We start from the raw sequence: 15343 nt of genomic DNA, 5'->3' as shown, positions 1-15343 counted from the left end.
TAATTCGTTAATTTCTCGCCCTACAATCAATGGAATGCGTGAAAATTGACATCAACAGCTTAGCTTCGTTGTTAAGAACCAATATAATAACACAAATGCGCTGAAAACAGTAAAATTCTAGTGTTTGAGCGCAACGAAAACTCGAATTGAGTGCCCCTATTGTTGCGCTACCATTTGATTCAATGCGTTGAACAAAGATGGCAGACACTGTTCTGACCAACGGCTTCAAATGGGTAGGATGTTATTAGAAACATGGCGCAAATGGGCTCACCACAACCCTACTGAATTTTTGTCGGTGTTCACTATTCATAGTGCTTCCAAAACATTAGCCATAAATTCTATAGACTTGCAATTTTAAAGGGTTGGTACTGAAATGGTCAATACGGTTTTGTTCTAATTTTTTGTATATCAATTCGAGTCATTGGTTTATGTAAAACTATCATATGCGACTGTACGCTTATCTCCGGAGCAGAAACTTTGATCTAAATAAAATTTAATAACTGTCGATGGGGATAACCAGCCAAAGAATTTAATGTTTTCACAGATTTAAAAAAAAATAAAGCAATCAAATATCTTCAAAGATACTATCTACGCATTCTACAATTCACTCATGTTGTAACTATTATACAATTATTTTAAAGACTTTTGAAAAACTCGTTCAGTTGGTATAAGAGTCCGTCCCTATACCACGTGGACAGTTTAAGGGAGGGTAGAGGGTACGAAAAAGTCCACGCTTGTCCACGGAGAGGGGGTGGTTGTATGTGAATTGTTCACGTGTACTATTGATTTTTTTTTCATTTTTTAGAATGTAAAACAAATTTGCACCGTCATTGGCGTAAGCGGTTGCTTTTTTCCTTCCTTTTTTCCAATAGTAGGACATTTTCAAATCGCACATGAAGTTCTGTAACTGACTTCTTTAACCCTCCGGAAGTCGCGCAAAAGGCTCACTGAACGAGCAGCCGCAGTTGCTCTAAGACGATTTCGCTAGATTTTCAGAGCAGCGTGCACTAGCGCGAAGGTTAAGAACGGCAGAAGAATTTTCTCAAGACTCTCCTGGTACATTGTTGATTGATGGCCAGACCGCTCGACTTGAATCACGGCTTTGAAATTCCTCTGTCCGATATGGCGATGTACAGCATAACGGTTGCATACCATTTCCCCGAAAGCCATTTCCCATAAAATCATTCCCCAGAAAGACATTTCCCAGAATGTACCAATCCCTAGAAAACCATTATCCAGAATTCCCCATTCCCCAGAAAAGTTAAAATTTTATTTCATTATTTGTGGTTAAGCCAAAGGTTTGCGCATACCTAGTTCAAGGAACTTATGCGGTGTTAAGCAGCTGAGGACGTACCGTCGAAAGCGGCGGCCTCTCGCAAGCAAAACTGTTATCCTCTCGTATAACCGGTTTACTCGAACATAGGACTTGGTTCCTTCTTTCAAACATGAGTAGTTCTTTGAATGTATACGCCAAGTGACTCTCGCATGCAAACTTGTGATCTTTTCGTCTGCCCGGTTTATTCAAACATATATGTTGATTCCTTCTTTGGAGCTTTGGTTGAATCCATATTAAAATCGAAATGAATGCATGTTTTGACAAATGGTTTCGTGGGTTTTTAGAGCATTTATCTTTCTTTTGTATTGGGAATGTTTCGTACGCAAATGTACGATCCACCCGTTTGCTCGGTTTACTCAAACAGGTTGCACTAAATACATTCGAAAGTATTTGCATACCTTACGCCAAATGGTACTTATACCACAGAGTTACAGACATAATATTCGACAACAATTATTCGTCAATGTTAGCGGTCATTTTGAATTGAATATATTTTTAGTTGGGACTGTTATCGCATTTGCGATTATGGCGCCACTGACATATGCGCAAGTATACGGGGAATATACCAATTGTTCCTGGGCCTGAGGGTTACCTAATTTGTAAATGAGTGGTTGGAACCGTGTATAAAAGCAATGTCGTATATACAGGTCTGGCAAAGATGGCCCTTTGGTATTCGTAAGATGAATCTTACATGAGTGGTGTGAGTGATCACAGTATAAATCGACTTGCTTTCGTCATAGCGGTCGTTCCGCTCCCATTGAATCGTGTGACCGCTATGACGTCGACCCGTTGTGCTTCTGGATTGTTTACATATTTTTGGTTGCCACCACTAGCAAACCGTGGGTTCTGCCACACCTATATATACCTCATTGGTATAAAAGGTGTGCTTTGTCCGAATTGGTGCAACGATATTTTTGCGAGGAGCCGCCGCTTTCGACGGCTTATCCTTACCAGCTTAACATCATGCATCAGTTCCTTGACTTGGGTAATGTACAAAGTTTTGGTTTCGTCACATAACCTTACTTACATAACACTGTTTCATTCTTTTGGATCCTAGCAAGGGGGCTACCGCTTTCTATAGTTGTTGCCAAATGGCACTGAAAAACACAACTTGTACTGAATTTTGCGATTTGTCCTATATGTATGTTTATATTACAGTAAGATTCCGTTTTTGGCAACAAATGGGTTCCGGCTTTGGCAACATTAATTTTGTTCATAGTAAATCTTTTGAAAAATGCTCAATAATCATTTTGTTGTAATAATGGATATCGCTTTTGACTTTATTTCCAAACATAGGAGTGATATTCACTATATTTTATGGAGGCGGGCAGTAGTGGAATGAGTAGTGAACGTTTGAAAAGATCAAATCAATAAAAAAGTTAAACTTTTCTGGGGAATGACTTTCTGGTAGATGGTGCATTCTGGCGTATGGAATTCTGGGGAACGGCACATTCTGGGAAATGACTTTCTGGGGAATAGTATACTCTGGGGGATGATATTCTGGGGAGTGGAATTTTGGGGAATGATTTTCGAGGGAATATTACACAATCCAGCATAGCTATCTTTTCAAATTTCTGTTTAAACTTATATTTTACATCGAGTCGTGTGGCCGATTCATTTACACAGATCTTGAAATTTACGCGGTTTTCATTTACGCGGATTTTGAAATTTACGCGGATTTTCAAATTTACGCTGTTTTCATTTATGGGAATTTTGAAATTTACACGATCATCATTTACGCGGATTTTGAAATTTACGCGGTTTTTGAAATTACGCGGTTTTCATTTACGCGGTTTTCATTTACGAGGCCTGTATCCCCCGCGTAAAAAAAACTTGAGTGTACTTAAAACGTATGTCATAGCAAAGAATTCGTAATTGCAAGAATGAACAAGCAGAAAATTTTCAAAAATGAAACTCGAAAGAACTGCTCATATTTAAAAGAAGGTAACAACAGTTATAAAATGTTAAAGATTCACTCGAAATATAATCAATATTAGGTAATAGATAACACATTATTATTATTATTGCTTAGTGAAGCTTTAACCCTATGGGTCATTCACCAGATAGACTGCACATTCGTATGTTATGCCAAATGGCTTTCAGTGAGATCACTTAGCAAAATGATGCCAAATGTCGTTTTTCCAAATGTCCATTATGCCAAATGTCCGTTATGCCAAATGACCGTTATGCCAAATGTCTGTTATGCCAAATGACCTTCAGTGTGATCAATTCTCAAAATTATGCCAAATGATCATTATGTCAAATGATCATTATGCCAAATAACCGTTATGCCAAATGTCCATTATGCCAAATGACCTTCACTGTGATCAATTCTCCAAATTATGCCAAATAACCGTTATGCCAAATCCCATTCTGCCAAATGACCTTATGCCAAATGAGCGACCGAAAATAAAAGTCGCAAGGACTGAACATGCTTCGTAAAACCCGTTTCAAATATATTAGAATATAAGAATCGGAAATAAACTTCAAGCATAAAAATCGGACTGGGACATTTCTTTGTAACAGTCGGATAAAAAAATCTTCAGTAAAAGAACCGGAAATAAATATATCCGATTCTTACAAAGTAGCTTTTTTTAGCCGACTTTTAATCTTGAACATCAAGATATACGGATGCTCCTACGAGCGATTTATTTATTTTAAAACGATTTTTATACTGACGGTTCATCCTTGCCGAGTTTTATGGGTGAAAACTTTTTAAGCGATTCTTATGCTGAAGAATTTCTGTCCGATTTTTTTGATTGAAGTTTATTTCCGATTTTTATATTTTAATATGTTTAAAACGGGTTTTGCGAAGTATGTTCTATCCTTGCGACTTTTATTTTCAGTCGCTCAAATGACTATGCCAAATGGCCCGCTCCCGTTTTTGTATATCTGAAAATTCATGTTCAAAAAATAAAGCGAGGTGAAATTTCAACAGAATACCCGACTTGTTGGTAATTCTGAGAGACATCCATAATTTACTTGATGGACCCTAGATAATCAACCACTACCATGCGTCTCCTTTAGACTTATCGTTGAAAATTGCATTTTTATAGTTTGGAGCAAAAAGAGGCAAAACAAGATATTCATTTGCAGTGTAATACTTTTCGATTTTTGCAGACTAACTCATGAGAAGTGCAATATTTCTACGATCACATAATTAAACTGGATACAATTTGTCCACATCGGTTTCAAAGTTTTGTTTGAACCAATTTACTCGAGCTTAAATGCAAAATATAACATTCTCATTGACTGCTATTGAATTTAAATTTTTCCCTACTTCCTGTTCCGGAGTTATGGGATGCTAAAGTGATAACATGAAAAGTGACGATAAAAACAAGTATCACCAAGCTGCTTAAAAGGTAAAAATCACATCCATCGACTACGTAAGTCCCGAGTGTAGTATCCAAGTTCCTGAATTATTTTCACATCCGTTTCTCAGAGACGGCTATACCGATTTGCTTATGATTATAAAAAGGTGCATTACCAACATACGATCCTACTCAATGTCATTTGAATTGAATTTCCGGTTCCGTAGGTACGGTAACCCACATTTTTCATTTGTATAGGAAATGGGAAAAACTTCTACATTTCTAGCTTAAACTGTTTTTTTGTAAAACTACTTTAATTTATTAGTAGTCCATTGGCCCGTTTTCCAGAAAAAAATAAAATCATTGCATGTACAACTTTCCATTTAACAAACATGTTCGTAATTCGGGGGTACCTAGCTTCCAAAAGGGGCAACCTCACAAATTATGGAGTCCTTTCCTTATTTATCGCTAAGGCTGCGCTCTTAACTTTTTAATGATACAAGCTAGGAAGACATTGATTTCGACAAAATTGTCGGACGTAATTTTTTAATATATCTTTTAAAATACAAGCTTTGTAAGTCGAGGTGGGGCTCATTTTTTAAAAGCTTCAAGTACAATTTTCGTCTAAAACATGCTTAGTTTTAGTCTGATCGGGTATCATTGTTCAGCATATTTCTTTACTACATAATTTTAATGTACTGTAAGTTACACGTTCATGGTGGAAATTATTTAATATAAATCTCTTAACTCGTTAGCGTTTGAGGACCGTAAAAGAGTTGCATTATATTTCGGGAATTGAACATGCATTAGAGAGTTGTTCAGCAACCTGAGAACGTAGATTCAGAAGAAGTTTGTGCTGGAAGAAGGCGTAAAAAATATTCGAATTTTATGATTTTTTAATTAGAAATATGTTCTTCCTACACTATTTTAATTCAAAGTTGTTCCCATAACACTCTAATCTATTCTTCCGGATCTAGTGGAGTAATAACAAATATATAGGACCTATAATGTTCGTATCTTCAGAATATAGATCCATAATAAAACAACCTAAAACTTTGCCAAGGACACACCATCTTTCTATTTAGCTGCAAAAACAAGTTAATGACAGCGGGGTTTCTCGGAGATGTCGGTGCGGTTCTACACAAACTTAGGCTCAAATGAGAGATGTAATGTCTCCATAATCTCTGACATTAAATTTTGTTCGGATCGGAGCAGGTTGCGGAAATATAGATTTCTTATTTCGAATAAACCGGCCTGATCAAATTATATATCAAATTGTTTGAATTCGCAGACTTACATTCAAATCAAAATCTGACCATTTTGTCAACTTTCGTCGGCTCTAGAAATGCCAGTAATGCGAAGAACTCGCCAAAAATTAAGATTGGCGTATGATTTAATTAAATAGTGATCAGGTATTGAAAAATCTGTGAATAAAACTTTCCACGCTGGGCACTATTCACCGTACCGTATAATTTCTGGTCTAAGCGCCCTATGACTGATGAACGCCAGAAAAACTTTGAAGCAGACGATTTCGCAATGAGAATGCTGTACATATTTAGAAAGCTGCGGTACTGATAACTGTAACCGATGTGATCGAATGTTGCGTCCCAGAAAGAATGAGTGGGCGGAAGGTGGGCTCGATTATAATAAAAAGAAAAGCACTACTGCGCATATCACCCCAACTGCATTTATTTTTCATTTCATCACTACACCATACAGCATCAGAGCCAAAACAGCTCATTTCTCTTCCTTTTCACACATTCCCTCTAGTAATGTGCCCTGTAAATGTCCCAACCCATCTCACTACAATGCCGAAAGGATATTTTTGTCTGTGTGCTTTCCGTACCGATGTAAATTTTGTCAATTTAATTACTTTTTTTCTCTTTCTCTGTTATTCATTTCAGACTTCAAAGTCCGTCACCAGCACAGCAAAAACGTGATTTTCTAGAAAACGCAATTCATTACTAATGTTGAGAAGTTTGATTTACTTCGAAAAGCTTGAAACAGCTGGAAATGCAATGTTCTGCTATCAAACAACGAATTTAGAACAATACGTTTAAACTGAAACATGTGTTACATATATTTTGCAAATCGATTTTCTACACAGGAAAAGCACCGACATCAGCAAATGAGTCAGTCAGACGCAGCAAGTGAAACCGCTAGCATTTTTTCATTAAATTGCTAAACGTGTTGTACGTCGCGACAAAAAACGGCAGAATAATCTGCTAAGTGAAAGTAGTGTTAAAAGTTAGGACAAGTCGTTGATTGGTCGTCCGGTGTCCAACGTTTTTGCCACTTGAAAAATGTAAGTATCTGAATAGGAAAAAAAAAGCCAGCAATAATTTTTCCACGCTTCTAGTTGAAACCGGAGCGCTTGTTACGAAACAATTCGGACGAAATTGAGCAATTTTAACCTATTTATAGTCGGATCGATTGTTGGTAGATTTCATCCTCGCCTATATGTGGTCATTCTAAAAATACCGTTATATTGTCACGTTCGTCCATGAATCAATGTCTTTAGTCTGACGCTAACGTGCTTTTTGATTTCCATTTTATTTCCAACCTACTAGGGACGCCTACTATCGATATGATCCGACTGCTCCGCGAGGTATGGGGCCACCAGGCAATGCGGGTGGCCCGTACGCACGGCATAGGGCACCTCATCCGATGCAGCAGCAGCAAGCACAATCTCAGTACCCCTCCTACCAGCCTGCCACGGCAGACAATATGTATTCTATGCCGGATCACAACACCGGCATGGCTGGTATGAGTGATGCACTGTGGGGTACTCAACCGCCGCCACCACCTCAGGCCAACCCTTATGCTGCTCCGATGGGCTATGGTCATCCCCAAGCACCGCAGCCGACGCAACGGCAGGCTCCTACTAGGTATGTTCTGTGGTTGTGTTCATAAAGTTAACAGTTTCCACGGAGGATAATTTTACATTTGCTGTTATTATTATCTAAAAATACAGAGCTTACAATTTCGAGTCCTTCCATTTTTTCAACTTATTATTTCTAAATTCTATCCAGCTATCGGCAGCACATGACCGGCTATCCTCAGCAGGATTCATCAAAGCTGCAGTACCCCACACAGCAAGCGATGATGAGTGGCATGATGCCACAGCAAGGTTACGGGTCGTTAAGCCAACCCCAGCAGCCAACTCAGCAGCAACAACAGCCGCAGCAACCCCAGCAGCAGCAACAGCAACGTGTTTCACAGCACTACCCGCAGGCTGGCCATTCAATGTATCCAGGTGCACCGGTGGTTCAGCCCCAATCTGCAACGGCTCAGGCTGGATATGCGTCATATGCCCCCACAATGCAGCAGCATGCCAGTCGATCGAGCCAGCATGTATACACCCAACATCAGCTCGATCAATCGGCTTATGGACAGCATATGGGAGCCGGCCAGGTACCCACGAGTCATCATCAGATGAGTACTCCACAGCAACAACCACCTGGTCAACTTCCACAGCACCCACCCCAGTCCCATTTGCCATTACCTGGCCAATCTCCCCAATCACAGCAACAAATGCATGCTAGCCAGATGCAACCTGTTCAACAGCAGCAAAGTCAACAACCCACTCATGGCAGTCAACCCACTCATCCACAAAGTCATCCGCAGCAACATCCCGGGCTGGCGGGATTGAGCCAGCAGCAAAGCCAACAGCTTGCGAATCAACATCCTGGCATGATTCATTCGCAGCAACCGAACAGTGGAGGTTTGATGCATGGAAGCAGTGCTTTAGGTTCAGCAATGTCACAACCTCAAGCAAGTCAGCAACCAGGAAGTCATCACAGTACTAACACACTGGGTGGACATCAAATGTCTCACGCTGCACTGTCGAGTGTACCCGGTTATGGTGCGAGTGCCCCACAGCAGCAATCGTATCTGCCGAACGCAACAAAGCAGCAACCACAGCAACATGGTAGTAGTCCCCAGTATCGGGCGCCTTTTCCCCAGTTGTCTCCACAAATGTCGCCACGACCACCCCAAATGTCTCCCCACACACAGATGTCACCTCGGCCAGTAATGTCACCCGCGAAACCACCGAGTAGTGTTACATCGCAAGCACCCCAGACGACGCTTCCGACTACAATGTCGCCTCATCAGCATATAGCGAGTTCAGGTGGCAGTATTCAAAGTCCGCGGCCGCAACAGTCTATGCCTGTTACGAAATTGACAACGTCTTCAGCCAGTGGTCCAGTCAACACTCTGCAAGCGCTCGAACAGATGGTGATGCCTCCGTCTGCCTCCGCCACTGGTAAGTGCATTTAATATGAACTGTGAAAAATAATATTCGATGTTAACCGCGTATCATTTTGTAAGAGTAATTGCGATTCCGATTAACTGTAGTCAATCCCAATTATATGCATTGTTTTTCGATAGGTTTAGAATACTCGCAGGCTGCAGCTTATCGAGGGCCACCGCATCAGCAACAAATGCAAAACAATCCCCTGTCTCCGCTCGGACCACGACTGCCGATGTCTCCACAGCACCATCAGCAGTGGCCACCGATGGTTCAGCGGCCAGGCAGTGGGGGAATAAACGGAAACGCTCATCACGGATTGTCACAACAATCTCCACAACAACAGCAGCAGCAGCTGGGCAATCAGCATTTGCCACCAATGCATTCTCATGCACCGCATTTACATGTGTCACAAGCGTCCCATCCACCTCCACCGCACGCTCAGCAGATCTCACAGTTGAACGATATCTCCAGTCTTATACCACCTGTGTCGCAAACGATGTCTGTGATACCGCCGACACAAGGCCCTCCATCCGGGCTGCAGTACAGCAATCTAGACGATAAGAGCCTCGTGGAATCAGTTCCACAGCCACAGCAATCCCAACAGCAGCAATCACAACCTGTACATAGTCTGCATCAGCCCCACCTGTCACAACCGCAACAACAACAACAACAACAGTCGCCACAACAACTTCCATCGATGCATCAACCGCATCAACACCCTCCCCAACATCAGGCACAACAGCCGCCAATGTTGACGCAGCTTCAACCCCCAATGCATCTGCAGCAGCTTCACTCACAGCAGCCACAGCAACCCTCTCAACATCAGTCTCATTTGTCATCGTTACTACCATCGATGGCTCCCCAGCAACCACCTCAAACTCCTTCTGTTCCTTCCTCACATTCGATTTCTCAGCAGCTGCACTCTCCGTCATTTAATGACGAAATGATGATGTCGCCAAGCGGCCAACCACAGCAGCAGCATCAGCAACAACAACAACAACAGCAACAAGTTCAACAACACATACCTAGTATCCCCGCACCCATACCTACATCAGCTCCATCACCAATCGCACCACCAGCAGCGGTGCTACATCAAATACCAATCTCACAAGCGTCGCAGATGAATGATCTTCAAACGATGCAATCTTCTACAACAACGCCATCCATTCATCAACCACAACAACCAAAATCTCATCATAGCCAACCACCACAGCAACATCAAAGCTTGGCTTCATCGATCGAGCTTCCACCTATTTCAACACTTACGGTCGTCGAACCAACTGCCAACAGCGTAGAAAGCGTACCGCCACCCGCCAGTATCGAGTCTCAACAACCGTCGACCGATCTTAGCCTGATCGATAGTCTGACATCGACTAACGCGAACGAAGCGCCATCGAGTTTAGGTGCCGCTGGGTCGATCCCCGAATCAGCAATCAGCGAAACTGATAGTCTACAACAGCGGCACTCTGCTTCAGAACAGAACAGTAGCAACGAAGAATCACGAGATAGTATAGTTCCAGCCCCTGCGGAGTCCAACACCGACGAGAGTAAGTCATCGAGTTCATTAATGTCCGGTACAGATTTCGAAAATATGAATCAAACCAATACCGGGACGAGTGGTTCATTACTGAATCCTGACACTGGAATGGATGAAACAATTCGAGAAGGCCAAACACTTGCCTTGGACAGTATCCCAACGGAACCGTGCGAAAAGCGGGATGATATGTATCATTCGGACAATTCGAATCAAGCGCCAGCTATTGAAGCTAAAAAGACTGAAGTTACAGAAGAATCTGCGACCGTTCCCGATCCGGTTACTTCGGTTGCACTGACTGAACTACAGGAACCAGAAGTGACAACTGCGACAAACACAAGTCCAGAGCAAACACATTCTGTTCCTACGTCTACAACAACACCAACGATTCCAACGACGGCATTGCCATCCTATCCTAATCAAATGACTCCGGAACAAATGCCTGGTGAACCGGTCATTTCAACAAGTACACCCGCCACAACGATTCCCACTAACACCGCACAGATTCCACCTCTGCAGCATTCCCAAATGCACCCACAAATTCATCCCCAGTACGGACAAATAGGAGCCCCAGGAATGCCGCCAGGACAAGGCCAACCACCGCCGATGTACGGAATGCATATACCACCTGGTGCACCGATGCTACATGGTCCCCATGGCCCGGGCATGCATGGTATGATGGGCTCCGATATGATGAACCCATATCAAACACCGTACCAATCGCATGCTCAGGAACGAACTGCTATCCAACAGCAGTTACAGGATATGTACAAACTTCCGATGGCAGACAATCAGGAAAAGATCATGCGAATGCAGGAACGAATCGCTATGCTTCAACAGCATGAAACAACCGACGGATGTCAGGGTGGACCACAGTGTATAATGCAGAATCACTCAATGTATTCGTCCGCAATGATCGATAGTCCTCAGGTTACAAGCACAACTGGTCGCCGGGGACGAGCTCCTTCCAACAAACCGCGGAAACCTCGTTTGAAGAAATCGGAAAAACTAGCGCAGGAAGCAGCAGCGGCTGCTGCGGCCGCAGTGACTACTCCTGTTCCTGGACAGCAACCCCCTCCGCAACAATCTCAGATCACATCCGGCGATGAAACGTCCCAAACACAGACACCCGTAACGACATTGCCCGTTTCGGAGGATGCGGTTACTGCCGGTACTGGCTTGTCGGAAGTTACCTCGGAAAGTTTCAATGAAACTCTGAACGAAACTGAATCTCAAGACAACCCCTCAATTGGTGACTTGGATACATCAACCGATGCTAGCGGTAAAAAGCTGAAGAAACCACGAAAGCCAAGGGAGCCGAAGGAGAAGAAACCTAAAGAAGTAAAAGAACCGAAAGAAAAGAAGGAACCTAAGAAGAAGGAACCGAAAGAGTCGACCAAAACGAAGAAAAAGAGCGGTAAGAAGAATTTGAACACATCCGAAGGGGACAACTCGATATCTATGGATAACACAAGCCAAGATCATGATCAAGATCATTCGAAAGCGACGAGCGAGGCAGATGAAAATCAGACCCTGGCTTCGTTGATGCACTCCCAGAACTCAACCGATGCAACTGCTGCTCCAGAGAAGGATTCCAAAGTGGAGGGTTCTATCGATGGCGAAGTGACTGATTTTGACGACATTCCGGTGTCGAAAATTCCTATTAAGAATTTGCTGGAGGAGAATGATAAAAAAGAACACGAAAATGGTGAAAGTACTGGTGAGGGCATTGAGACTGAGGGAGAAACCCCCAAAAAGAAGAAGAGCAGTAAGAAAAAGGAACCAGGAAGTGGTGAGAGTAAGAAGAAAAGCTCTTCCTCTAGTACTTCCAAAAGTAAAAAATCTTTTGGTAGCTCAAAAAGCAGCCGAACCCGTTACCGACCAAGAATGATGGATGAGTCCGATGGGGAGGGAGATGATTTGATGAGCACTCCGCCACCATCTCCTCCACCTGATGCAGAAATTGACAGCTCCAAGCGAAGGTCTGCACGAAACACTCAGCGCAAAAAATACGTTGACGATGTTATGCTACGGTTTTCCGACGATGAATCGGGAATTATTTCACCAATGCCAACTACCACCCGTAGGGAGAAGAAAACGGAAGCCGATAAGAAAGATGCCGACAGCAGCGGAGAAGGTTCGGCTGCTGTTGCACCTGCGGAAGGCGATGGTGCTGTGGCAAGTTCAAGTACTGCTGGAGTAGAAGGTGAGGAAAAAGTGACCACTACGGACGAGAAGATGGACGTCAGTGCCGAGTTGAAGTTGGACGATGTTAACAAACCTAACTACGTGTATGTGAACACCGGTGATGAGGATTCTATGGTAAGTACCTCTTTGTGTAGTAATGGCAAAATGTTTTGCAAAGAAATTCATGGATTTCTCTTTAGCATAAACTACATTTGACATAACAGAGATTTATCATTATTTTGAAAAGTGATCATATTGCAAGGTCGTTTGTTTCAATCATTTATATCTCAAAGTAAACGGCTATTTGGCAATCATTTTTTACGGAAAAATATTATTCAATATCAATTTTAACTCTATTTAAAAAAGCGGAATTATTGACATATTTAATTATTCTCAAACAATAGGGTCATTGTAATTAAACTGGTTGGATAGAACGATTGTGACTTGTCTTGAGAACTCGATTCAAATATAGAATTAAAAATTGTCAGTATGCAAAAAATATTGAGAATCTTTTTTTCCTGGTGCAAATCTATTTTCCGCTTCGCATTCCAATTTGAACGATATAAAAATACGGATTTGCTTCCAGCTTATGCTTAAAAGAAGGAACAATACCTAATGTGGTGCTTTGGATTACCTGATGTTGATTACCATTGGCGTGAATACACGTCACCTGTTGCTCTCTTTCAAGCTATTTTGAACGCCCTTTTTTATATTATTGTTGCATCTGTAAGGAAAAATAACATTAAATATTCGTTCGCTTGTCGCTTTGCAAAACCAACATCGAACAGAGAAAAAAGCTTGCGATCCATGCTAACCATAGCACTATCTTAATTATCAGAGAGACGGAGAGTGAACTAGCGCAACATTTCAAGAATGTCGAAGCTTGCTCTACCTTTATCTTACCTCCGAAATTCGGGTTCCTGGACGGAAAAAGGATTTTTTTCTTTTCGGCTGCCATCGCCACGAGCTCGTGCTGGATTAGCTCTAAATTTTGTACATCGTGTTTTACTCCCCTAGTTGACGGTTAGCTCCCAACTAAATTACGGTCATTATTAGAATAGATGATCTCGGATCTCCTCCGTAACAACACGAAGCGCATTATTGCGGCAAGGAATGCTCCCGTGTATTGATTTGCCACCACTTTGTAAGCACGGTATATTTCGTAGATTGCAGACTGGTGATTCGCATTCCCATAAAGACTACTTGAAGACCAATGTTTGAGAATAATAATTATCCCAGTCCAAGCGAGAACTTGACCTGAGCGTCACTATTGCGGACCACGACCATCATTACCGTAACTTGGGATATTAGAAAGGAAGTGTTGATGTGGTACTGACTTAACGAAAGGTCCCGACTCAGTGACTCTCTCATAAGTACTACGAATTGGGTAGTGGGTAGGTATTTAGTCAGAATTCATTTCAAGCAAGCGATACGACTGAGAATACAATTTTGTGTTGTAGAAGTTTTGAATTTCTTGACTCTGGATAACCGATTATCGAGAGTAATCTAGATTTGAATTTTTCCTTACTCATGACTGATTTTCGATCAACTAGTCATTTGTACGGTAGTGCTTTCACGCCTATATTCGTTAACATTATACTACTATCGGCAGTTAGCACCTACTTGTGTACGCCCTAAGGACCAAATATCATCAATAGACTTAGACTCACGTGGAGGCACGACCTAGTCGATTTAGATGAGATTTGGTCGAGCAGAAACCGAAACACGTCTTCTCGCGTTAACTATGCTATTCCTAAAGCTTTGATGAAGCCATGATCATATGTATTTTCCCTATTAAAAATTCGGCTTGAATATCTTGTATGACACTGGGATCATTCACCCAGTGTCATACATCATACATCCTCATACATACATTATTAGCTGGGTGGTCTTATCAGATGATACACTGGAGCCACGAATCATAATGTATCGCCAAGTTCGCGTCCACCGTTATCACTTTATCATTGCAGGGCAGATTAAGAGGTAATCCAAATAGATCATTCTATCATTTCTGTGCATCTTTGCTAGTAGAATGGGGGGTTGGCCAGTTCGATTTTCCATGGGACCTCCACATCGTCGGCCTCGAATTTAATGCTCGTCTGGGCGTATAAAAATGAAAGGACGATGGTTGGATGTAGTTGCATTCTGAAGGCATCGTGGCGAGTTTTCAGATTTAATTTTCTTCGAAGTATTGGCCTCAAAATCCGAGATTACAGTTGTGCATAAGAAAGCCCTAGAGTAAGAGCCGCATCCTCCGTTGTACATTCTACTTAACTTCTATAATTCAACAGGTACCTGATTTGTTACCTAATGGGTACTCATTTTATGGTTATCTCGGCTATTGACGTCTTGTAGTTATTGAGGACTACTTGTTGAGGCTTGAACAGCCGGTTCTGTTGCTGATTTCTTTTCCTGAGTAGTGCTCTTCGGGTAGAGTAGGGTATGATGCGGTTTACCACACTCGGGACATTTTCTCTTTGACTGGAATTTTAACACTACTTAGCCCCCGGTCAATACCAAAATGAGATGACTTAGTCAAAGCATGCTACTACCGCCTTACGAGTCTTATGCTCGACAAATTTTGAATGACAGGCGGACTTTTTTCAAGTTCTTCTATACACTCGATCGTGGAATAGACACGGTTCTCTCCTCAATTTCGGAGGCCGTATCCATATCCAAACGAGCCTTAGCAAGGCTTATTACCAAGCCTTTTGCTACAC

General features: G+C 42.1%; 1 protein-coding gene across 11 annotated transcripts in view; it reads left to right on the top strand.

Moving 5' to 3' along the window:
- The window catches only part of LOC131681325 (uncharacterized), a 104214-nt gene that overhangs the window by 47759 nt on the left and 41112 nt on the right, over positions 1–15343 (top strand). For 9 of the 11 annotated variants that reach the window (XM_058962075.1, XM_058962077.1, XM_058962076.1 and 6 more), the window contains exons 2-5: positions 6552–6952; positions 7218–7535; positions 7680–8914; positions 9040–12758. In XM_058962075.1, the coding sequence (XP_058818058.1) occupies positions 6951–6952; positions 7218–7535; positions 7680–8914; positions 9040–12758 (5274 nt within the window). In that variant the 5' untranslated portion in view covers positions 6552–6950. The remainder of the gene's footprint in view (positions 1–6551; positions 6953–7217; positions 7536–7679; positions 8915–9039; positions 12759–15343) is intronic. The other 2 variants (XM_058962070.1, XM_058962072.1) reach the window with 1 other exon arrangement.

This window comes from Topomyia yanbarensis, chromosome 2, assembly GCF_030247195.1.
Source record: "Topomyia yanbarensis strain Yona2022 chromosome 2, ASM3024719v1, whole genome shotgun sequence".
NCBI classification, from domain to species: domain Eukaryota; kingdom Metazoa; phylum Arthropoda; class Insecta; order Diptera; family Culicidae; genus Topomyia; species Topomyia yanbarensis.
This window is presented reverse-complemented; position numbering and strand designations above follow the sequence as displayed.